The sequence below is a fragment of the Apus apus genome, chromosome 10, assembly GCF_020740795.1.
Source record: "Apus apus isolate bApuApu2 chromosome 10, bApuApu2.pri.cur, whole genome shotgun sequence".
Classification (NCBI taxonomy): Eukaryota; Metazoa; Chordata; class Aves; order Apodiformes; family Apodidae; genus Apus; species Apus apus.
Genome location: NC_067291.1, coordinates 4,636,562 through 4,662,507, shown reverse-complemented (window position 1 = coordinate 4,662,507; position 25,946 = coordinate 4,636,562). Strand labels below are relative to the sequence as shown.

The 25,946-nt window shown below is 35.7% G+C and overlaps 1 protein-coding gene across 3 annotated transcripts in view; it reads right to left on the bottom strand.

The window, feature by feature from the left end:
- The window catches only part of VPS13C (vacuolar protein sorting 13 homolog C), an 84,762-nt gene that overhangs the window by 43,497 nt on the left and 15,319 nt on the right, over positions 1-25,946 (bottom strand). For all 3 annotated transcript variants that reach the window (XM_051628063.1, XM_051628064.1, XM_051628066.1), the window contains 29 exons: positions 24,279-24,336; positions 23,354-23,481; positions 22,367-22,473; positions 21,545-21,716; positions 21,024-21,086; positions 20,383-20,518; positions 19,742-19,836; positions 17,954-18,096; positions 16,398-16,590; positions 16,142-16,256; positions 15,676-15,812; positions 14,846-14,972; positions 14,076-14,193; positions 13,612-13,738; positions 13,212-13,290; positions 12,128-12,264; positions 11,412-11,565; positions 10,896-10,972; positions 10,660-10,719; positions 8,837-8,990; positions 8,035-8,151; positions 6,678-6,781; positions 6,198-6,365; positions 5,127-5,431; positions 4,687-4,834; positions 3,805-3,913; positions 3,237-3,370; positions 1,361-1,517; positions 548-627 (listed from right to left, as the gene is read on the bottom strand). In XM_051628063.1, the coding sequence (XP_051484023.1) occupies positions 548-627; positions 1,361-1,517; positions 3,237-3,370; positions 3,805-3,913; positions 4,687-4,834; positions 5,127-5,431; positions 6,198-6,365; positions 6,678-6,781; positions 8,035-8,151; positions 8,837-8,990; positions 10,660-10,719; positions 10,896-10,972; positions 11,412-11,565; positions 12,128-12,264; positions 13,212-13,290; positions 13,612-13,738; positions 14,076-14,193; positions 14,846-14,972; positions 15,676-15,812; positions 16,142-16,256; positions 16,398-16,590; positions 17,954-18,096; positions 19,742-19,836; positions 20,383-20,518; positions 21,024-21,086; positions 21,545-21,716; positions 22,367-22,473; positions 23,354-23,481; positions 24,279-24,336 (3,702 nt within the window). The remainder of the gene's footprint in view (positions 1-547; positions 628-1,360; positions 1,518-3,236; positions 3,371-3,804; positions 3,914-4,686; positions 4,835-5,126; positions 5,432-6,197; positions 6,366-6,677; positions 6,782-8,034; positions 8,152-8,836; positions 8,991-10,659; positions 10,720-10,895; positions 10,973-11,411; positions 11,566-12,127; positions 12,265-13,211; positions 13,291-13,611; positions 13,739-14,075; positions 14,194-14,845; positions 14,973-15,675; positions 15,813-16,141; positions 16,257-16,397; positions 16,591-17,953; positions 18,097-19,741; positions 19,837-20,382; positions 20,519-21,023; positions 21,087-21,544; positions 21,717-22,366; positions 22,474-23,353; positions 23,482-24,278; positions 24,337-25,946) is intronic.

Sequence of the window (25,946 nt, the reverse complement as noted above, 5' to 3'; positions counted from 1 at the left end):
CAATTTATGCTTGGTATTTTATCAGAACCAACTGTTTTTCCTCTATAAAAATTATGCAATTATAGATAAGAGTATGAGTAGCAAACTGGTTCTACAACAATCAAGATTCCTAAGCATTTGTGCAGTTTCTGAAGGGTGCTTTAAAAAAAAAAAAAAAAAAAGCTCAAGAACTCTAGCTACCAGCATGCCACTCCTCCAATGCTAGTTCTACCAGCTGTAGAGAGCCATCTGTCACTTAGGTAGACAAACACTAACTTACCTATTAAGTTTCACAAAGGTATAATCTGCATTGTTGGCAGAATGCACACAAAGATTTTGCAGTGATTTCAGTAATTGTGTTGACTCATGAAGCAAACATTCTATGAAACCAGTGGAGAGTGAGGTGAAATGGTACATTGAAAAAACAATGTATTTTGGGATAAGGCCTATGTAAGTTTTACCTACAAATCCTACAGGTTTTAAAACAAGAAAAATGCAGTCTAATACAGGCTAAGTATGGAAGCCTTATTTTACTCCCCATTTAATCTTAGTGAAAATGTATTGAAACCTTAATGTATTCCATTTTCAGAAGATGTTCATCTGTCTCACTTGAAGAATTAATAATGCAAAGAGGATCTCCTCTTGTGTCTGTAAATAAAGAAATAAAATTATCAAGTGTTTCCACTCACATAGTTTACTTTATCTATGGAAAGCCTCCACGCTAATTCTCAATTCTACACTAATTAGACACTGCTCTTGGTAAAATAGTGCAGGTAAAGATCTCTTTTCACTGAGAAACTATAGATGAAGCATTACCCTGTGATATACTGTATTTGCTTTTTCAAATAATTAAACTAGTCAAAATTAACTCATCATGGTCCTGAAGGAAGATTCGAAATTAGAAAGTTATTTGCATGTCTATAGTTAATTTTGCACTCCTATCTTTAGGTTTCTATACTCAAAGCCAACCTTTGTACTTTGAATATGTGGCTATTTCAGGTATTGCTTCAGTATCACTTGGAGTTGTTACCTGACCAATCAAGGGAGCACTGGATTTTCAGTGCGACCAGAACTTGTCATAAAGCACAGATTCAGCAGCTCATCAAAAATTCTGAACAGATAAAATACTTACTAGAAATGACCATTCCTATTCAAAGTAGGCAACTAACTCAAATTAACTCAAGCTAACTCTAGCAACAGGAGTAGAACAGATAACTTTAATCTAAATTACTCAAGACAGCATCATTAAGCGCATCTGAGATGTAAACTCCTACCCTTTTTTTTTTCCCCAACTAATTATTTCTGACCATGCTATCCTCCTGCTACAGAAGCTTATTGCACACACTGTACTGTCTGCATAAGAGTTTTCTAGAAGACTTACCAGTTATTTCAATGCATCTCATCATAATTTTCTTCAGATATGCTGCTGCTGTCAGTTCATGATTTCTAATTTTGGTTTCGGTTCCAAGCTGCAGCACAGTTAGAACATGCAATGGATACCTCTCCTTCTGAACCTGCTTCATCAAGGTTATTACAACCTTGGATATGGAAAAGAAAGTAAGGTCACCGTTTCAGTAAAGCTGTCTAGATATTATGGCATGTAACTATTACCTCCTAAAGTGAGCATCACAAGTAGCCTTCATCTAGCCAACTTGCCTTTCCACAGAGAAAAACTACTGCACTAGTTTGTTAAATAATTTTCCTCCCCCCCCTAGTCTGTTCCTCTTGGCCAAGCAACCAATCACTTTTTAACTCCTTCAACAACAAAACAAAACCCCCCAGACTATTCATTTGGCTAGTATTTAATTTTGTTGGCCTAGCAGTACAACTTCACCTTGTCAAGCTATGCTTCAGTTCTGTAATCAGACACTACACAGTGACTATAGAAATAAAGAGTCAATACTAATTATACTGGTCTGGAAGGAATGGCAATAGCAAACAGATAGCAATGTGAATCAGTCTTCCAGTAGCTGATACTAGAGAAATAATAAAGGACATAGATGTTTCAACACTACAATTCCTCATTTATATAAGATTTTAAGCATTACACTGATTAGAATGTTGAAAATGAGGAAAGAATGTTAACTTGGATGCAATTATTTCATGAAGCAATTAACTTCCATTCTTGGGAATTAGAAGTAGTGCCTCAACCTAACAATTTACCACAGAAGGAACTTAAAGAATTCAAGTTTATCAATACTTTATCTGCATCATTATGTGGTATACCCTGTACAGTAAAAAATGAGCATTTTATCATTAATCACCCACATATACAGTCCACAGACAATGTGGACATTACTTTAGTAAAAATTTCCCTGTGAAGCATGTGCAAAACTGCATTAAACAAAACAGAATTGCCCAGAAGATATGAAATAAGACAACTACAGACTAGCCTGTAACAGACCTCAATCCTACCATTAAACAGATTCTTCACAGTCAAGACAGCAGATTTGAAAGTTAGAAGCTGCCAAAGGGACTAGTGATGCGTGTTGGAGAACTACATGCTGTTTGTTGACAGGTTCCTCATCAGCCACTTGCAACTGTAATTGTGTGAAACTTGAGAAAACCCACAACCTGGGATGGTATCAACTTGCTATCTGTCTGCACTTCAGCTCAAGTGCCCTTGAAAGGAAGGTTTTTTACATGATTTCATATCACTCACACAGACTGTTTCCCTGGTAGCTTGGGGTAGGTGAAAATTTCTACTCTTTAAATGCACCTCTCACTCCACAACAGAATAGTTTTTATTACAGTGGGGTGTTCTTTTCCTGTCTAAAAAGGAGGAACCTAAATTCTGTATTGTACAACAACATCCACAGATATTTAGCAAAACAAGAAATTCACTCTTGAAAAAATGAAAAGTCATGCTGAGCTCTTCATATATGAAGTATCACAGATATCTTCAGATTGAAAAAACACAAACATGGCTGGACAACTTGTTATGCGTGGGTGTCTTTGTTAATTGATTATTTGTGTATTTTCCCAGTACCTACCTTACAACCTAACCTTCAGACTTAGTATATCTAAGGGAAAAATACCAGTTCCAGCTTAACTATTACAGCTGGTTTGTTGCTAAGAGAATCATACAAGGCATTATGAAGAATTAAGGCTAAATAAGTATGGAATATTGGAAAGAAGTCTAGTTTTCCCTGATCATGTTAAATATTCTATAAATACGTAATATAGACAAAAGAACTACTCCTAAGAAACAGAGTTGTGTACTGGATTAACAATAAACCTTACAGACTGATACATACCTCTTTGATTTCAAAATTAAGTAGCATATTGATTATATCTTCATTTAATACTCCTTTTCTCTTTTCAGATAGCATTCCTTCTGAAACACTCTTATCTTGTGTCAAAACAGATTTCTCCATTTCTTTGGTTTTACCTAAAGCATTCAATAAACTGGTTAGCTTTTGAAATTGCCACCATGTGTTTAGCTCAAGAAACACATCCAATTCTTTTATTCATTCAGATGGCTTAATTTACCTCAGTTAGCAATATTTCCACAAGCAGAGACTTTAACTTCAGAGCAGGCTAAGGAAAAAGAAACACTTCCTGCCAAGAAGACAGTGCTGACATCTCCATACCTTGCTAATTCTGTGACAATTTAGCTAATACAATTACCAAATTGTGTCTTGTAATTTTCCCGCTTTTTTCAAGTATTAAGGTATGAACACTGTCTTAGCAAAATGAAAAAGAAGAGTTTATCACTTAGACATTATACTCTCAGATCTAAGATTGCTTTCCAGACAACAAATATTTTTCCTCTTCCTAAAATATAACACACTTAATATTCATGACAAACAAAATCTCTCTGACCTTCCTTTTGCAGTGCTGATACTGCATGAGCTTGTTTTTCTTCTGCTTCACCAAGGTTTTCAGTCAACACTTTGAGAAAGATATTCAAATCTTCTTGACTTAACACAACCTACAAAATTGCAGATCACAGTTCTCAGGAGAAACATATTGTTCTTTAAACTTATCACTAGCTAGCAAAGCAAAACAAAGCAGTTCCTGGCAAGAAGAGCCCTTATTTACAGGTATTTTGTCTGCAGCATTTCCTCTTAAATAACAATGAAATTCTATTAACCACTTACTGTCAAAGAATTAGGAGATTAAAGTTATGACTTCTAAAAATGCATTGATATATTGCAGCCTTTGTATAGCATATCTATGCTTTAAATTCTTTCCTGCAAATAATGTGATACTTCATGACATTTTAATTCAAATTTCACTCCAGATGCACCTGGTATTTTCTTGCACAGTATATAAAAACTACTATTATGGTCATTCAAAGGAGATAAGACGTTATGAAGTTGGAGTAACTAAGGTACAGATTTTTTCTAAAAAAAAAAATAAATAAAAGGACTGAAAAATGGTCACTTAGAGAACTGGGCACATAAACATTTGATTTACATTGGTTCTGCCTTATGGCAGGGAATAAAGAAGACTCCTTGACATCCTTTTCAGCTTTCTCTTTTTTGTGTCAATCTTATAAATGTTTGGGTGTTTTACATGACACTTTCAAATTACTACCTTCCCACAGGTAGGTTAAACCATATTGACATCTCTGAAACTCAGTCCACAGCTACTAAAAATTTGCAGTATGTTGCACCTTTGTGTCCAGAAACAAAATAAAGGTTAGTCTTAAATTAAAGTACTATTATGAGCTTCTCACCACCTTCTTTTCACAGGACTTACATTCATTGTATCCAGATACCCTGTGATCTCCAACACAGGTAATTTATGAAACCAAGCTGCAGATAGATTTCGTTTCACAGACAGGCTTAAATTAATAGGGTGAAGTATCTGAATGTCTGGATGTGACAAACCTGTCTCCATAGTAGTCCTTGAAACAAAGGTGAAAAAAACAACACAAAGCACATGGTCAGGAAGTTAGAAATTAAATCATTTGTTACATTCTCCAAGTAGCACCTTGAAGTCTCAAATGCAGTACTTTTTCAGGCTTAAATGGCTTCCTGGGCAGAACAGTGTCTTATTTTACTACTGACTTACTTGCCCTTAAGACAACAGTATCTGACACTATAAGCAACCATGGTTTCTAAGCAATTAGATTGATATCCTATAGAGTATTAATATTCCCAAATAGCCAAGCCATTACTTAGTAAAGTGCACTATACCGAGACAGTTTCAGCTTTGTCAGCTGCACATCCATTTTGTCAATGACCGGAGGGAGTGAACTGCCTTCTGCAGACACCAGGCTAAACTGGTTCTGAACCTTAATCAAGCCAAGATCTATTACTATAGCATTGGGGGAAACTGAGGACTGAGGAATGACTATAACTGGTGCTTTCAAGTCAATGTCCATTGCAAGTCGAAAACTCCTTTGGGCCAGGTCTTTCACACTGGTAGCAGCCTTTTCTGCAGCTTGGACTGTAGCAGCACTCAGTGCCTCCTTAGCTGTCTGAAAGTTGTTCAAGAAGGTCTAGAAGAGAAAGAAGAAACATCTGAAAACAAGTTTTTAATCAAAATTATTCTCATTTTACGTCGATCACAACCAATACCAACCACCAATTATGCTGCTTACTGTGTTATTTTTTCTGAGGAAAAGACAACCGAGTGTCATCTGTCATGACTAATAGAGGGTCAAAACCATACTAACTAGTATAATCCACTCATTTTAAACCCACCTCTACTTCTTCTTCCTTCATAAGCTACAAGATTCTTTTACCTCATTAGCTTTTGGGGACATACAATTTTTAGACCTCCTCTTTGTTCCCAGTGAATATTAATTCCTACTAAAGCCAGTACTAAATGACAGAAAGTCCACTATTGCTTTATTGAGAAAGTCAACATTAGAATACTCGAAGGTACAAATGTTTACTTGTAGTCCTCATAGCATCTAATCTTGCAGAAAGTTTTGCCTGTAATGTTAGCTCAGGTATGCCTGCAATGAACTGAAGTTTCTGACAGCGTGCAAAGGGCAGTGAACACAAAACCCCAAAAAAACCTTAAGCTTTTCCCTGTTTCCAAAGCAGAGGGTAGGAAGTGACCCTCTTGCTCTGAGTGAAGTTTTCTGACCTTCAAACTAGTTAAAGCTTACTTATCAAAGTATTTAATAGTACACACAAAAAATTACACCTATCCTTTCTTTTTCAGAAACTGAAGTTACCACTTCCTGAGGTAGCGGCACAAACGTAAACAAGACTAATGTGTGAAAGCAGCAGAAACACAAAAAAATAAAGACTTACCAGAAGGGCCATGAGGAATTTGTGAAGATACACTATCTGAATGCAGCCTACTTTCAAGGATACGATACCATCCACTTTTGACATGTCAGTGTAGGCTTCTCCCTCGGTAGCATCTGGATCTAATGTCAGATTGAAACTGAATACTTCATCTCCTACTATAGACACAGCCTAGAAAGAGAGAAACAGTACTCATCAGCCATCAGCAGCTTCTAAAAAGGTACTTAATACAAAGAACAACTAAATATATCATTAACCTATCAGCTGTACAAGTTAGGGGGGGTGGTTTATTAAATCTTTTCGGACATCCATTCTTCTAATATGAAAACTATGCTGTACCACGCACCTTATTTGAAATGAGCTAGTCATAATAAATGAAATAGTTTAAGAAGAGTGGAATAAGAATATGTATTACATTTCACTTTTATGGACACAAAAACTAACCAAGAGTCAAGTAAAACTTAGAATCTTATAGTTGAGTACTTTTTTATGAATGGTCCTTGAATCAACATCTGTGACAACTATGTCTTTGAGTCGGGCAAAGAACACAGCATGACTTGGCTGAAGGAGAAGAGATGAGTCAAGACCTGTGAAGCATAAAGAGAGAAACAGAATATTGCATAACAGAAGTAACACTAATGTTCAGGGTGGAAACACATAACACCAGTTGGGAAGGTGAGAAAAGTCAGACATTACACATTGCAACCAACTATTTTGTTAACAATTTGCTAAATTCCACAAAGATTAAAACAAAACAGAAAAAAAAAAAAACAAGACCCACACAAAATACCTAAACACACTCGATTCTCTCCTGTTTCCAAATTAAGTCAGATACATCCCTTGCTGAAGGGACTGTAAATACAACTGCTATATTTCATCCAAGGCATTTTAATCTCCCTGAATCTCAATCAGAATATTTCCCCAACTACTGTAACTTCTCCAAAATAAAAAAATTATTGTAAGTTCAGGAAATAGGGACTTCTTGCATTTTATCAGTCAGATACAGAAAATAAGCATCTTGTCTAGAGTTCAAACCCAAGTCTATACACTGTATTGTCTGTTATCCAGCTTTGAGAATGTAACCATACTTCAGCTTTGAAAAAAGATAAAATCAAAAAACTCCTAATACAGATAGTCTCTCAATATCAATTGTGTCTGGAAAGAAATTAGATTCTGCTCATAGAAAAATATTCAAACAATAACCCATCTCTTAGGAACCAAGCCACTCAGTTCGTTTACGGAGATTTTCTGCCTAAAAAGATGGCACTATACTGTACTTTAATACAACAATTAATTAAAACCTTCTGCAAATGCATTTTATGTTTTAGAGACGGGTGGAAGCAAGAGACTTCTTATGAACTGTATTATATATTCTTTCATATCATACATTCTTAAATATTTATACTAAGAGAGATTTTTGGCAGCTTTTAGCATGCCAGTTATAGCCAAACTTGGAAGTAAAACTTCCCACCCGCCCTGCCCCAGACTTACTGATAGCCCCTCCAAGGGGCAAAAAAAGAATCCAAAACACGAAACCCAAAACAAACCCTAAACAGAAAAATGCTTAGTACAACATCAAAATCCACCCATAATCAAATTCCTTCAAGACATGAATGTAATTACCTGAAGAGTAGTGTGTCACACTTTTCTAGCCAGAGGCCAAAACATTATGACAAGATTGACTTTGAAAACAATACCACAAGCCACGTTTGTACAGGTAACAGTAAAACCAAAGTCAGATGTTGGAAAATTTCATCTTAAATATCTTTTAGTCCAGTTATGACCAGTTGCTTTGAAAGTAAACTACTAGAACAGTTACTGCTAACAAAGAATTTAATACCTTGTATCTTGATCTCTGCAATGTTTGTTTTTTCATCACAAATATTTAAACAGAAAGAATCCAGCTTGGCAAAAAGCTTGAAGTCAAAGACATCCTTATCCTTGGAAGGTCTAGCCACTAGAAATGAGAGGGGAAGGATTTTCAAGGTAAATTTAATTAGTATTTTCACTTAGACTCCTGAGTGTATTTGGTTATTTTGGTCTAGGGTGGCTTTTTTTGCATTACTTAGTTTTGTTTCCTATGGTTTCATTTATCACCACTATTATAATTAAATCTGTAACATGTCATGTTAGAGTAATAAGTCTTCCTCTGAAGGGAACTCTACTGATAAGAACAAAACCTGTCAGCATTTGCTTATAAATCTATGTCTGATACTACTCCCATCTAGTAATGACTGTCTACTGGAACAATTTTACAATTTTTTACATGGGGTAATTGCTGGGCTAAGATCAAATAAACTGCAGAGTACACTTATTTTTAACATTAAGTCAATAACTCAATACGTTCACAGTAGAGGTTTTTTCAGGCTAGTATCTCCTATTCTGAGATCCTAATGTAGGACGTTTTCTCTTAAACTTCAATCAGATAAAAAATGATAAACCTTGGAAGACTATTTCAGGCAACATTTATGATGACAATTACCGGGTTTTTAATTCAGTCCTCCAGCCTGGTAAGCCACAGTGACTTGAGCTTTGGTATTTACCTCACACTACAAAAATAATCACATTTCTCCGGATTTCATCATTTTGCCAACATGCAACACATCCTTGCAGAACCATCATTTTGACAAATGTAACTGTACCTGTCTTCAATCTAGTGCCATCTTCTTGCTTCTTGTCTGTAGCTGGTGTGTCTCCAGTGGTGTCACTGCCTGATGGACTAACAGCTGCTAGAAAACTGACAGCAGACATTAGGGCCTCGGTATGCAGGAGGAGGTTCAATGATGAAAAAGACACCTGTGGAAAACATGAGACTCCATTTAATAAAAAAAATAAAAGTATATGAGCTGGACTGAGGTTCAAAAGCACCTGATAAAATATAACAATGTCTTAGAAACAGAAAACTGCATGTGCTACCAGCCACTAGTCATAAAGGAAAGAAAGCTTTCTGTAAAGCAGAAAAATGATAAACGTAGAAAATAAGAAAACCTAACAACAACCCAACAGCTGTAAGAGTTAACCTATAACCTCTTCAGTACAAATGCAAAGTGATACAAAATTAATTTAGAAGCATTGATAGAAGCACTGAATGAGTGAAAAACTCATTGTGGAAAACTGCATTAAGTGGAAAAACCTAGATAACTAAGAGAAATACACCTCGATTAAGGCAGTCTAACCTGAACCAGGATTCAGCCTTCTCAAGCAATATCCTCTGTCAAACACAGACTCAGCCTGGAAGGCTCCTGTGATAACACAGTACTACATGAATACCTATGTGGCAGGTAGCTCCCAGGTACTTAGTATAAAGGTTTTTCTCAATAAATCTTCTAAGGGAGTCCAAAAAATGAGTAAGTGCCTCCCACGTTTAGTAGAAGCTAACTGCTTGACTGGGCTTGAAATTGGAAAAAGAGCCCAAATGCAATTCTTCCACACACTGAAGTCCCATTTAAGAGCTGCAAGACAACACCTGATGATGTAGAGAAAGCTGAGTTCTCAACATCAGCACACAGACTGAAGTCAGTCAGCTGAGTATGTACATCCACCTCAGCAGCACTGGAGTAGTAGAACTGACATCCCCTGCTGTGGCTTCAGGAACCTGTTCTTGGCAAAAAGATTTCAGCATTGCCTAGACTTCCCTGATGAAAGATATTTTAAAGCTATTTGGTGGCAAGTGAAATATGTCAGTCTTCACACAAAAAAAATGGCAGGCAAAATAATGCCATAAATTAGAATGGGAGGGAAGTACGTATGACGGAAAACTGACAGCTCTTTATAGTTTATTTCCAGAACTCCCCCAGACACTGTTTTTCCTTAGATTGAAATCTTGAAAAATACACCATTAGTGCAACAGTCAGAACTTAGGTAGCTCCTGTCTAAAAAAAAAAAATCGCCTACATTACAATACTTCTTAAGAAATCAAATTGTCATTCTAGAGGCTATGGCAAAAGGAAAATGAGATGTTCTCAAGACACATTTCAAAGTGACAAATTAGAACATTCTGCTCTCTGCCCTCCCGTCACAAAAACCAAAACACAACAGAAACTTATAGTTGGATATAGACTTCTTAGTAAATTTAGCCACCAGAGTGCTCATTATGTGGCACTCACAATGCAAACGGATTGCTTGACAGGAAAGAAAAAGAATTCTAGACCCCACTACACTTCCAACACTGGAAACTTAGACTTGACAATCTCACATGGATGGGAACACGAATCCTCACGTAACTTTGCGTTCTATCCACATCAGCTGGCTAGACAGCTGTTCATCACAGTTAATAAAGAGACTAACATACTGCTCTTATATTTGGTTGTATAAAAACTTCCAAGTATGTTTTAACTCTTTAAATCTTCCTGCTGCAAGACTAGGGCAGAGGGAAACAGAAAAGCCAAAAACTCCTTATCACAATTGCTCCTTTCTAAGCAAACAAACCAAAAGAAAATAAGCAATGGAATCTGCAAGCACTCACTTGAATCATCTGTTCAGTGTTGTCAAAAACTGTCTGAAAGTGTGGCCCATTTCTGTCAGCCTGAAAATAATTATTTGCATGTAGGTTAATATTAATTCCAACCAGTGACTGCTCTTCAGAAGATACAAACAATCCACTAGCTCTGAATAGTAGGTTTAAGATCTTATAATATAAATATAATATAAATATAATATAGAAGTGCCTTTAAAAATATTTTTTAAAAGCTTTATGTATACCTTGATATATTCCACCTTCAGAAGGTCTAAGCCAGGTTTATCTGAGGAACTAATTAGATGAATGGGTGCTTTTTTACCTGTAATACACAACATGAAATACACAAGAATTAAGGTAATTTCTGTTCTTTCAGGCAACCAAAGAATTTGTGCCTTGAAGACAAGGAATAACTTTCAATACCATTAAAATACACTGCACCATCAAATATGAATCACTGTTTTCTCTTTGTTAGGTCCAAAATGCCAAGTATGTACCCCTTGAGCACTAATGATTTATCTAATAATCATTATGGTGGGACTCCAGAGCTTATCAGCTGTACCAGGGACAAGTCCTGCCAATGGACAGTTGCATACTAAGCACTGTAACTGGAACTCTGGAACAACTTTTGGATTTCAGTGATCACAGGAGAAAGGAGAGCCACAGTTTCAGAAAAAACTGATAGAGAGAGAGAGAGAGACAGAGAGAGAGAGAGAGAGACAGAGAGAGAGACACACACACACACTTCCATTGATTATTACCTCCAACTTCATAGTAATCCAAGCTTATTTTCTTTAAGTAAGATACAGTTGCTAGATTATAGGTTCTGACAGTAGCTTCTGTCCCAAGATGCATTACATCAAATACAAGAACCGTTTCCTCAGTTTGCCTTTGCCTGGTGAGTTCTACTAAAACCTGAATGAGCAAGAAACATAGTTATACCAGCACATGTAGCACTCTCAGTATTCAAACTAACACTGAAAAAAGTGCAAAATTAATGCCTTGCCTGCTTTACCGGAAGCATTATTTTTATTACAGAGTTCAAGTGTAAAAAAAAAAAACAACACTGTTTAAATATAATAAAAAAATTTTGGAATTTCCTCTTGACAAGTGATCTGCCTCGGTGTTTACTTTGTTCTTCCAGTTCAGATTTCCCACACACCCTTCCCCCAAATTATGACTTGGTACTATTATTTTCTACCAAAAAGTCTAATAAGAGGCTTATTTGCTGATTTTTTAAATACGTACATGAATTATGCATGTGTTTTATTTATATACCTACCATATATTTAAAAATAACTCATACACATAAGATACGTAAGTAACACACAGAAATATGTATATATATGCATGTGGGGTTTCTTTGTTTCGTGGCTGTTTTTGCATCCACTAAATCTGGAGAACACTGGTAATTGTATATTGGAATTTTAAAAATGTATTCTTCATGTAGAAGGTAGAAACTTAATTAGAGACATACCTCCTTAATTTCAAACTTCAACTGAAGATCTGTCAGTTCCTCTTTATCAGGCTCCTTATTTCTATCTTCTCCTTTAATTACTGAGCTGTCAGTTGGTTCAGAACCTTCCTCAAAATCAAAATATTCTTCTTCAGAGTCTACAGAAGATAAATTACTTCCTCTTTAGTAAACTTTAGCCAGAAACAAGGGTAAAAAACCCACCTGCTCCTCCCTATTCCAATGCGATTTTAAATTGCATGAACAGTTTACACTTAAGCTGACAAAGTATACTTTCTAGATCTGTACTGCTTTCTTATCCATTGGATTAAAAGAAAACTCAAGTCATTTTAAGTAAAGCACCAGAGTTTGGCTCTATCATTAGGCATTCAAGAACACTTACAAGAAAAAACACTTATAACAAGCTCCAGGAAAGAAATTTACCAGATTGCACCATAGTTCTTTTCTAGAACAGCCATGGAAGCAAATGCTCTATCCAGAGTGTCAATACAGTAATTTCATTTGTTATTCTAGTTCTGCATTTTCAGAAAAAGGAGGTTAATGCAAAACACTCAGGACAGTACACTTGATGTAACAGTCCATTTTTGCCACAGGCTGGCTGCTTAATTCACATACACATATCCTCTAGACCAATTACTCACCTTTTTGATGTGCCCACCCCAAAGTACATGTCCTGCAGTAGCAGCAGGAGCAGATCATAATTTTTTTTAGATTTAAATCAATTCTGAAATAACAGATTCCTCAATACTCTTTGCTAAAAAGATGTCTCATGACATCTGAACAGTTAAACCAGTTTGCTAATTACATCCTAATACACTTGTTATTAGTAGCTCACTTACATATGAAGAGGTTTCTTATGTATAATGTTAATTAATCCCCTCCATAATTTTCTTTTTTAAAAAAGCATGTTTATTATTCCCAGGTAACATCAGCATCTTAATTAAATCTTCTTATGCACTTGTAGTTAGAGATGATCAATGATACTCATCTTCTAGCATGTTTTAAGATCAACAGCAGCCAGAAAATGTTAGCTACTCCATAAATTATGGCCTTCTACTTTTACAAAGGTCTATCTGTAGCTTCTTACCTGACACCATTTCTGCTAACAACTGGGGTGTATTAAGTAACCCTTTACCAACAACAGGAATTGTGGCAATAGCTGGTACCTAGAGGGAAAGGGGGGAAAAAAAATTAAAATCACTATTTTACAGTTTGCATAACTTGGTACATTCAGTCATATTTTCTACTGATGAAGCACAATTCACTTTTCCTCCCCCCTATTTCTTAGAAAGGTCAGTATTGCCAAGAAGTCCAGCATCTTCTGATGGTAAGTCATAAGGAAGGCACTTTGCTTAACATAGTTTGGCAACAGATCTCTTATTCCAAGTGCAAAAGACCAGACACACTAGCAGGCAGGCACACTGACAGTGATCACTTTAGTGACGTTGGTTTTTTAATTTCCATTTTCTTAGTACTAATCACCTTACCTTTGTGCTTGGAATTGACACAGACTTTTGAGGAAATGGAATGCTATCAATCAGATCAAGAATTGCCTTCATTTTCTGGTCAGACAGTCTGACATGCACCAAAGGAAGTCCTCCTGACACTTTAAACCTTATTTAAAAAAAATAATTATTAAACTCCAAAACAAAATATACATATTAATGATAGATTTACATCTTACCAATATCTATACTCATATATTTAAGATCACATCACAGTAAAGCTAGTGATTCTGCATTAAAAACAGGCCTTGTACTCAGTTTTAACAGTGCAGTTACTAACCAGAGAACTATTAGCCAAAAGACATTTCATGAAAAGTAGTAAATTACTTCTATTTCTTATGTTAATACTTTGAAATTATAAAGCGTAACTGAACCTTTGGGGAAAATACAGTTTTCTATAAGTACACAGTAATTAAAAACAAGTCCTTTCAACATTAATATTTTACTTTGCCATCCTGGTATCTCTTTCCACCATTGATTTTGCCATCTGTACATGAATATCCATAGGCTGTAATATGTGCAAAGTTGATGGATGTTGAAAACGAGCCTTCTTCCAGTCTTCACCTGCAAAAGTTCAGTAAATTTAGATGAAAAAAACAGAATTTGTTAATTGCTTCACTTAAGGTATCATGAAAGTAATCAAATGGCATCCCTAGCAAAAGATTAAGAACCCACTCACAAACTAAAGAAACATACAGCAATTAAGTCAAAGTATTTTAAGAGTTTTTGAATTAATTTTCAGTAGCTCTTAACACTATAATGTCTTGGCAGCCTCAAACCAAATTCTATGTTTAGATACATCTTATAGTGTAGAACTCTAAAAAAAGAGTTAGCTAGATATATAGATAGACAGATAGACAGTTACACAGATGAACATAGAAGAGTAATCTAGCATTCTATTGGCTGCACAAACTTAAGTCTGAACAAAGTATTAAGGCCAATTTTAGCTTTATTTTCCTGCATATGATGGAAAGCATAAGTCCTATGCATTTATATTGCCAGCTGGCAAAGTAAAGAGGTGATACACAAAAAACAAGCAGCTGTGTGAAGAGAAACTAATTACTTGGTTCACAGTTTGATACCAGACATGTGTCTATCTTTTAGTTAACTACTGGTTTTGGTTTGCCTTTTTTCTTTAAAAAAACGTATTTATTGGTTACAGGCAGGCAGCCTTCATCAATCTTTTGATTAGACAGCAACTATGTTGTTTTGTTACCTGGTCTTCCAAAAAGAAGTTGCACATTTTTTATTTCCACATCAAACTTGTCATAAGCTTTGTCCATAATCTCCTCCAAAGATGAAAAGCTAGAAGTTTGTGCATTGCCTTGATTTATGCTGTTCAGCTAAACACACAAAGGACAAGATGAAGTTAAGTTCTAAACTTACACACGTGCTGTTAATTTTAGTGAAGATGAAAAAGATGATTCACAAGGAATTTATTACTGGCATTTGGTCTCTTTCAGAGAAGAGATCTTAATTCACTTCACAAGTAGATTTATTTTTTTGCTGCTTCTATCAATCCACTTAATTCAAGTTACACAAAAATGATTTTTCTTTGTCATTTACAAGTTTACTGCTGGAGTACAACTAAAATAAATATTTAGTCATAGCATAAAAATTAAATTTTTGTAATATGTCAGTTTTATAGGAACAAAGAGAATCAATTTTGAAACTCCAAGAGAAAAAATACATATTTTTTAATTAATAAAAAGCTATTGATTTTGCAAAAAAGGAAAGAAAAGCTCATGTGTTTTGTGGAAGAAATGAAATATATTAAATGATAAGCTATTAGAAGCATGATTACAAAATGGAAATGTTTCCTGGGAAGATTAACTAGTACAAGTATGCCAAAGACAACTTAAAAGCTCTGAACATTAAGCAAATTGCTAACCCAAATTTGTCTGGTAAGAAATACAGTAAATTAAAACACATTCACACAGATTATCATCTTTGTCTTGTGAAAACAAGATAGTTTCAGATGACAGCTATGTTAAGAGAAAATAGTATTTTTTTCCTCTGAGCTTATAAGAGAGGTCATCTATATACCTGAAATGTACCAAAGTCCAAAATCAGCAAATTTGATTTTTCATGGTAAAAACCTGTCTGTGGAACCACAAGGTAGGAAGGCTTCAGATTAATCTTCAAGTCAAGGACTTTCCGCATTTCAATAATATGAACTAATCCTTAAATAAAAAGGAAGATACATTAAAATTGAAAGGCCATTCACAAGTAAAACATTTGTGCCAGACAACATATAAAGAGATGCTATCTATCTGAGAGATAACATATCTTGAAAAAAGACTTAATTTTGTACCATTCTACTAATTTTCATGAAACTCAATGCTCCTCTTGACAAAACATCCACTAATTCTCCAAGTCAAAAACTCAAGGAAAAAACCCCATCATACTCTTTGGCCAGCAATCAAAACCTAAGCAATGTTTTTAGAAAATCATACTGAAACATTTATGACATTCGGGGATTCACCTCAGGTAAGATTTGTTATTATCTTACCTGTAGCAGTTCTTTCCTTGATTTCTTCTAGCTTCATCAATGTGGCTGATGTTAATCTTTCAAGATCCATTCCCTTACTTGTTTGAAAGAATTCCACCATTGCATTTATTGTTCTCTTTAAAAAAAAAAAAAAAAAAGATAAGAAATACCAATATACACAGAAAACACTGATTTGAGAAAACTCAAACATAGATCTTGACAGAGCAAAGAGAAAGGAGAATAAGAAAAACAGGTAAGAGCTTTGGTTAATACTCACTGCATCATATTTTATTTCCACAGGCTGTGATTCAATAGTAAGACTCTGGTCAGCAGTACTATCCTCTGGGTTAATGTTAAACTCTATTTTAAGTAGAGAAGATTTGCTATCCCCTATGGAAGCCACAAGAGATGGCACAATGTTTTCTTGTCTCAGGCCTGTAACATACCAGTTTTCAAGCTTTGCTTCAATCCTAAAGATGGTGAATAGTTAAACACATTAAGTTAGAATACACAGTTCCATCTAGGAAACACAAGCAAGATGAGAAAGTCATCCATAAAGCCAAGTATTACTAGTTTCACAGAGCTAACATACCACATGGTTAAGAAACTGTTACATTAGTAATACAGAAAAATAAATAGGAGGCACATTGTTCACCTTAACACATGGGTGATGTTTTTTTCTACCTTCTGTTATCAGCAAGGTGGACTGAATACAACTTTCAGCTGATGTTTTAAGATAATCAGTTGCAAGAGAAAGGCAGAAATTTTACGTTACAGGTGAGAAAGAATAGGAATGTTAACTGCTGTGTATTGATTCCAAAAATCAGTTACAGACTTGTCTGGGTGGAAGTAGGTATTATTTACTGACAGCTTCCCTGGCAGTAGTATTAAATGAAGTCAGCAGAAAAATGCCTCTGAAAGAAAGACATGTGAACACCACCAAACCACACAAACTTCCTTTGTCCTTAGGAAGGACATTAGATACAAAACTGATTTTCCACCACTGAAATCCCTGACTTTAGGAGGCAACACAATTTGAGCATAATCATGTCAAGTCTGGCTCCACTGAGATAACTTAGATTATTCCAGAAACTTAAAATCAACAAAAATATCTGTTCTACTGTTTCAGTTTTGCCAACTAAATTATACAGTATGCATTTATGTAAAATATTCCCAAAGCTCTTTTTATTTTTGTGCAGCATTCAGGCTGCATCTTTAGTAGTCCCTCAAACTGTTTTTAGCAAAAATATCTCAAGAGTCAGCAGCTGAGCTAGTGAGCTTATGCAGGAAGTCAGAAGAAGGAACTGAAAATGAAAGCATGAAAAGTGCACAGACTCATTTCCAAACACTGAAAATCTTATTGACTTTATCATCCAGTCATTTATCTTCAGTATTTCTGGTGTGCCCTCTCTTGAAACACAGGAATGACTCCATTTCCTACATGTTGCTTAATCTTCTGCCCACAATACAGACAATGTTTTTAGTTTCTGTGGAAAGTAAGCAACACAATCAGTAGCTTGGCTGGAGTGTGTTAGACAGACCATTTCACACTGCTAGGGTATCATTTCCCAAAAGTAGCATTCAGAACTTCAACTTTTGAATTTAAGAAAGAACTTCTTATTGTTCCTCACAAATAACAAATATTGTTCCTTTCTTCATTCTACCCTATTATTCACCAAATTACACTATCATCAATTTTAACCCAGTGCAAGTGTACAAGACCCATAAATTTAAAAGTCAACATAATGTACTGCCCAAGAAACAATGTAAAAAGTCAGGAAAGGGGAGGGAAAGAAGATGTTACTGCAAAAATAAAATAACCAATCCAATTACTTAATGGCTTGTGCTCCTGGGCGCTGTGATATCTTGGTACTCAGATCAATTATCTGTACTTTAAGAGTTTCTGCCACATTCTTGTCTTCTTTAATTGTAAGAGAAGTGCTTAATAGCTTCAGCGTCACAACATGGGCAATATACTAGTGAGAAAGACAGAGAAAATTGAAATTAGTCATCTTGATAGGAATAATTTTTCAGAATTCCTCATTTCAACAAATCTAACAAAATGTGGTACTTAAAGCTATTCCCGACACCTAAAGTAAGAAACATACCCCTACCTAAGGAGTAGAGACTCTTAACTTTCTTTAAACCATTATCAGTTATTTCTTTAATGTAAACCAGTGTAATTCAACAGAAGCAGAGCAGATATAGTCTGTATCTCTTTGAAAGATTCAGGGAAAGTTGTTTGTTTGTTTAAACCATGACAGCAAGTGTAGCTAAACTAGAGTCAGTAGAGACCTAGCAAGATCAACAAATAAAATCATAATACCATCAAATAACTACATTTTAGAAGACACCACAGGTCATCTCAATCCTTTTAAAAAAGAGGCTTGGATTCCTGACACAAGTACAATTTCATGACTCTCTCAATCAGCAACTTAAGAAGAACCAAATAATATTTCCTATCTGAATTTGTAGATGAATGCACCTTCACAGTTCATTTGTCCAAATTAAATACTGAAGTTTTCCTACACAGGTGATCAAGCTAAACGTGAAACAAAGGAAATAGGCACTAGTCCTGGGGACTGTTTGTGCTGTGCCTCATTGTTGATAAGAGACACTTGCTACTGCTCTGCTTTTCTCAATTTGACAGGAACACACATTCATACAACAGCACATAGGCCTCCACCTTGCCAGTCAAACAATTCTGAACTTTGCTGTGTGAGGCACAGGTAAGCTTAAAATTATTACTTTTAACAAGATTATACAAGTCTGGTAAGCTGGAGTGTTGGGAGCAGGGAGGCCTGCCTGTTGGGAGAAGAGACATGGTCCTTGAAGGAAAGGCTTGTTGTCTACTTTCTAGCTCTCTTCCTGTTAGCCCTGTAAAGTTTTATCTTTTATTCCTTTGGTTAATAAACTAAAAAATATCTGCTACAAAAATGTTGGATTTTTAAAAATTTATTTTATGCTTTCCTTCATGTAGCAGAAAAAAAGTACTACAGCTGAAAACTCCCAATATTAATCATTAGGACAAACATCTTAATAGAAACGTAACATGATTCTTCTAACAGCATCCCTGAAAGTGACAAATAAGGTGTAAAACAGAAAATAAGCACAGGCTAATATTCATCTTTACATAAGCAACTATTCAATTATCAGAATCAAACTGACATTGGATTTAAAAAAAAAGGCAAAAACAAAACCACCAAACCCAAACCAAACACACCAGACTAATTTAGCTTTCACTACAACAGGTGGCAAGAAAGAGCTGCAATGAAAAAACTAACATGGAATCTTTTTTCATTTACAGTTAGCATTTTTAATTCTCTTCCAAGCTGTAAACAGGTACCTATTGTTCAGTGCCTATTGCTTCTAAATCACTCCAGATTAGGGTTGTGCACAAAGCAGAACACCAAAGAAAATATCACCTATTCTTTGTGTTTTCTGAATATTTTTTTTAATCTTCTTTGTACATTCAACATAGATTTGACTTGCACTGACACACATTTTACTGCTTCTCTTAAGGCTTACATGTACTTGAATGTTGGTTTTTTTAGATTTTTGTTGTTGTTTTGGTGGTTTGTTCTTTTTTTGTTTTAAACCATGCCATATGAAGTTGCTTACCTGCTTTGGTAAGGAAAGGTGATGGGAGCTGTCACTATATCCAATAGCAGTAAAAAGCTTAGCCTTCTCTTCTGGTGTCATTAATTCATCAATAGCTAAAATATAAAGAACCAATAAAAAACTTGCACTTTAATTAACAACAATAAGCATTTTTTCTCCCATCTGTTTTCTACTTTACTTGTTCTGACACATTTCTTTGATTCCTCATATTGCACTAAGTTCCGTATTGTAAAAAAATTTACAAAGACACAGCTACATATGTAGCACAGAAATTAATATAGTTTTTATTACAAGAAAAACCATAATTCCCAATGAAGAGAACAGCTTTGAGGAGGACTATTACTGCTGATTCAGACAGAAAATCACCAGAACACAGTATTCTAATCATTGCCTAATACACTGCAGCTATAAGCTATGTACCCTCCTCCTTGCCAAGGTTCTGGAATGCTCGTGGCCATTTGCCAGCTCAATATTAAGGAGCAGTTAGTAATACTATACAATGGATCAATCCTGCATTGCACTGTTTCTGCCATACTCTCTCCTTCTGCTAGTAGGAAGCAGAACATACTTTAACTTTTTTATTAATGTATATAAAAACTGAAAGCCTCTATGGAAGTCAGTGCATTACTGTCTGCACTTACTTTCAGGAACAGCTGATTCTTCATCTTCCTTTTTCCTAGATTCTTTTTTAGCCCAGAATCCACTAAGCCACCCACCACTTTTTTTTCCTGCTTCACTGGTTTTCTTCTTCAGTAGTTTTTGTCCTGATCTTATTGTCTACAAGGCATACATTAAAACAGATAATTAAATTAATCATTATATATGTTGGTTTTCCACAAATAATGCATGTATGTATGCATGTGGAACAGACATTTAAGTGACAGACAGCAGGGATTAAGAGCACTTCAGTGTTGGGGCAGAAGTGTCTTTGGAAGTAGAATCATAGAATCTACACATTTCACTAGTATTTAGACTACAAAAAGCCAGAAACCACATGAAAAGAAGGTATTTAAGAGGACATAAGAAGCAATTACATTCCTTAAATCGAGTAGTAACAAACCTGAAAACTGATCCTGTACACTGTGTACACACACTAGCAGGTTTTTGGAACTGGCTTTCAGTTTGGAAATTGATACGCTCTTGTCCAAGAAGGATGGGAAACTTGCTTTCCCACTTCCTTATCCTACCCTACTCATCAATACAATTTTTTTCAAGATACTATCATGACAAATACATCCCCTTTGTAGTGTTATAATATTACTGAACAAAAATTACTTCTTACCTCAACTTGTGCTTGTTGTCTTGCTAAAATTATATTGAAGACATCAAGCTTCCTTTCCAGGTCCTGTAAAAACATATGATGAAATAATTTGGCTCTAAAACACACTTAGGCAAGGCTCACCACTAGAAATTATCTACCAGCTCTTTTTTATTTACACTCCAGTGTCTTTCTAGACCTGCTCCTTCTTTCAAGGGTACATCTTTCCCCCTGCCCCACAAAATTCACTACAACATGAAACTTGATGTTAGGCAGTCTAATTTTTTTAATAGCTTAATCCTGCTCTTCATTAATTGCATCCAAGTTAATTAACACGTAACCAAAAAGGATTTATGTAAATGGCAATTTACTAGTATTTATTCCTTCCACAACAGGTTACACTGAACTTCAGATTAAAAAAGTATTTCCACAGAACTTACTGTGCTCTTATAAAATCACCAACCTTGATTACTGTCACATGTATTTAAAGAATTATTTAAGCAATGGCCCAAAAAACACTTTCTTCAAAGACAAAATCCACATACCTGAATTTGCCTCTGTGTCTCTTCTGACAGCTTACTCTGTGTCAGTTTGTTCTTGTATGTATTTTTGTAACTCTTCAGTAGCTGCCTATGTCGTTTTATGTTACTCCATGACCACATTTGAGTATGTCTTTTGATGTGAACTTCAAGAACACTGTTACCTGCATATTCCCACCTACAATAATTCCACACTTGTGAGCAACTTCCCGTTTGATTTTCACATTACAACTTAAAAGTTACAGAAGCAGCCAATTAAGATGCAAACACTTCATTTGCCACATCATTGGAGTATCTTTGTTTATTGAAATGTTAATGGTTTCAACATTACTTTTGAAAAATGGACGGAGGTTTATATTTAATGCATGAAGAACTATAAATCTGCATTGGAAACTTGGACTGTAACAGGATTAAGTACATTTAAGCATTTTGATAATCAGCATCAGTCAGCACTTAGAAAAAAATCCACCAAAACATTTATCAGCTCAAAACTTTAAAAACTACAGCTGACATATGTTTCCCTTCTAATACATATGCTAGTATTCTTCTTTAGTCTTTCAAAATTACATTCTAACTTCTAGACAGAATATCAACATTTTGTTCACAGATTTTGGGGACCAAGGGTAGCTTTTCAAGTCAGATTTTCATCACTTGGTTCTTTCATGTGTTCTCTTCTGCAAGCCTTTTCTACTTGGCTGAGCAAAGCTCTGTGAAAGTCAGTGACCTATGCAATCTAATTTTAAAACCACATTTAACCACAAAGGGCAAGGAAGAGACAGGAGTGAACTCCAGCATCTCCCACAGACTGCATGAACATACACAGCTTACCACTGTCTGGCATTTTTATGGAGAGGTACACTTGGCCTAAATCTTCTGTATGGTGCGTTGCGAACCATGTAATCTATCGACTCCAGAAGATTTATCATGCTGAGGTACTAAACAGAGAACAAACAACAAATTTCTTAGCTGAGGTTCAGATTTTGTTGCACACAGCACTTCAAATACATGTATACTATGGTTTTCAGTATTCACCAAACTGTACAGAAATTTAAACCTATGCATTTTTATTAGAATGTAAAAGTGGGCCAACTACACCCATCACTCTTAAAGGGCACTGCCAAATGAACTTCTGGTTTTCCTGAAGCACAAACACAACCATTAGCCTGCTCAGAACCAAGTCTCAGGCTTTCTCAAAGTAACAATATTCTCTTCATTTGTCAATACACAGTTTCCCCAGTTTTACAACTGAATCGGTTTTAGTTAACCCTATTGGTTCTGTTCTGAACTTGGATTACACTCTGACATCAATAACAACTAAAAAAGCTTCCTAGCGAAACGAACTTAATAACCACTGAATAAATAAAAACACTAATATTGCTGGGGAGCTATCAAATGTGTTCCTTGATACTTCAGCAGGCTTTTTGCCAAAGTCAGTACAATAAATTTCTTCCCACTCTTGCTTGTATCTTGGCATCTCTGCAGTTACAATGCTGGCTTACAGTTTTGTAAGACAAAGGCTACTCTATTCCATTCTTACTGTGAAAGGAATGCTACTGGACGGGGCTGCACACAGATCAGATAGTCCCCAAAGGGTCTAGAGATAACAGGGTCAGAGTGCCAGGATCTAGCAGCAGGAAGTGACTGTCACACAAAGGGTAACAAATCCAGCACTTATCTAACAGTTACTGCTAAACAGTTTAGACACTCCCACATAAACAGAAAATCCCTACGGAATGTTTTCCAACAAAAAAAAATAAATCCTACAGTTCATCACAAACTGTGAAACAGAATGTAAAAGATACCAAGCTCCCTTACCTGTGGCTTTGTGAATTCAATGGCAATTCTTTGTACTTCTACATTACAATCAAGCTTGGGAGTTTTTAATTCTACTTCTGCATATGGGTTGATATACAGTCTTGCAGACGCTGATACTGGTCTAAAAACTTAAAATATATTAAAAACAAACAAACAATTAATGTTATGTTTACAAATAAAGTATGGAAAACAATATTTAAGTACTTACTTCCACTGCCTGATATGTCAAACACTCTACAGATAATGTGTATGCTCAAAATCCACAGAATCAGGATGCCATTTTTACCAAAAATGAAGACAGCCCAGCAGCAGTGAAGAAGCCCAAGTTCTAATATGTTCTTTTATTTTTAGGGTTTTGTAAAATAGTTAGTATGGGTAAGGTAATATCATAGTGGGGGTCTGCTATAGGCCACCAGACCAGGAAGACCAAGCAGATGAGGCCCCTGTAGACAGATAAGAGGAGCTTCATCTTCACAAGCCCTAGTCCTCAAGGGGGATTTTAACCACCCCAGTATCTGCTGGAGGGACAACACAGCAAGCCATCAGGAACACAGGAGGTTCCTGGAATGCATTTACAACAATTTCCTTTTCAAAGTGGTAGAGGAACTAATGAGAAATGATGCTATGCTAGACCTCGTTCTCACCAACATGGATGGGCTGGTGAACTTGAAGTTTAAGAGCAGCCTTGGCTGCAGTAACCACAAAAAGATGTAATTCAGGATCCTTAGGGGAACACAAAGGGTGTGTAGCAAGCTCACGACGCTGGACCTCAGAAGGGTAGACTTTGACCTCTTCAAGGATCTGCTTGAGAGGGTACCAGAGGATAAAGCCCTGGGGGGAAAGGAGCCCCTGCAGCATCAGGTCAGGCTGTTGTAGAGTAACATGCTCAGAACAGTTTAAATTCGCTCCTTCCTAGTTTACTTACTGTACTGGTAATCTTGAGGCTGGTGACCACTAGACGGAATTCCTCTTTTCAGCTGATCCTGTAAAGGAATATGATACTGTTTAGCAACTGCCAAAGAGCACTACTCAGAGTTCTCTAAGCTTTGAGTAAACCAACATACATTCACATAAATTTTGCAAGGGCCTCTAAACGAGGCATCCCCCAAATGAGGGTGCTCATATAATGCAAGCACTTAAGAGTGAAGGGTTGAAACACATCAGATGTAAAACAACATATTTCTCACTTCAAGTGGAAGGTTAGTGCAGTTTTTATTCAACTTATATCTAAATGTTGCAGTAACAACTATTGTGCATAAACTTAGAAACTTATAGCTCATGTGTACACTCAAACCAGTAGCATAGTAGATCAAGCATTTGTTTCTTAGCTCCTTGAGGGTACCAAGAGCAGCTATTTACATTCTAACCTTCCTCATTTTTAGCACATAAGGAGCTTGGCCCTTCTGGTATTCTGCAGGTATGAGAGGAATTAAAGACAAAAAGAAGTCAAGAAAATAACAAAATAACCCAAGAGGACTCAGCAATATCATGCTAGAACCAAATCTTAATTCTAAATGAGGTCTATCTAATGCTATAATTCCTCTGCAATTCATTGAGAATGCTATCTTCATGCCCAAACATTTTACATAGTTTCAGAATTGCAACTTCATTCAGAAGTGCAACATCACTTAAAGTAGGAGACCTGCTTTTAAGAAGGTGTGCATATTAGCTCTTACACAAAGGCAGATTAAGTGCTTGCTCCTGTATTTCATAAAAGACTATCAATATAAAGAGTTGTTTTTACAAGGCAAGTATTTTGTAACTACAATTTTCTTCAACCTAATCCTTTTCCCAGTTCCTTATTTAAAAACTGTTTTTTTTAATTTTGTAAAAGGTCCTCTTCCTTTGTATTTCAAGCTACTTCTTGTCTGCTGACCTGTATCAATAAAAGCTAAAGTTAAATGAGATTAAGTATAAAACAGCTAATTTCATAACTCATGTTACATAAATATGAAGACTGCTGTATGAAAGTAACAGATTGCTACGGATTACACAGCTTATTCTTACTACCACATAGACCAATTTGCCACTACGATAAATCTGATTTCCTGATAATGCTGCTTAAAATAAAGACCAAACCAGCCTGTCTGGATGGAAGACCTAGGTTTCCAGGAAACAAGCTACACTAAAGATTATGTATAAAATGTATTCAGGTATTTAATACAGATAATGTTACTAAACCAGACATGTTATTTGCTATTTGTTCAGTTCCTGTATTGGTTTTAAAATTCTGAAACAAAGAGGACTTTAAAAGTGAGAGAGAAGAATCACACAAGTAGTCTTAAGCTCATGGTGACTTCCATTCTTTCCCTGTGCTACTTCAAATCTTCTCAAATGTGTTGTGAGCTTGTTCCTGCACTCACTCTCTTACCCTTTTAGGCACAAGGACACAGAGATAACTAATCAAGATTGACAACAGAAGTCATCAAACTGTCAAAAGGCATGCACAGAATTAAAAAAGGAAACAAGCAGTACTGTACAGGGGCGCAGAGAACAGCTGTATAGCCTTTATAAACACAATGGGTCAAAAAAGTACCATTTTTGCACAGAGAGCACTTACACCAGAAACACAATGCAGATACACTGACAGCAT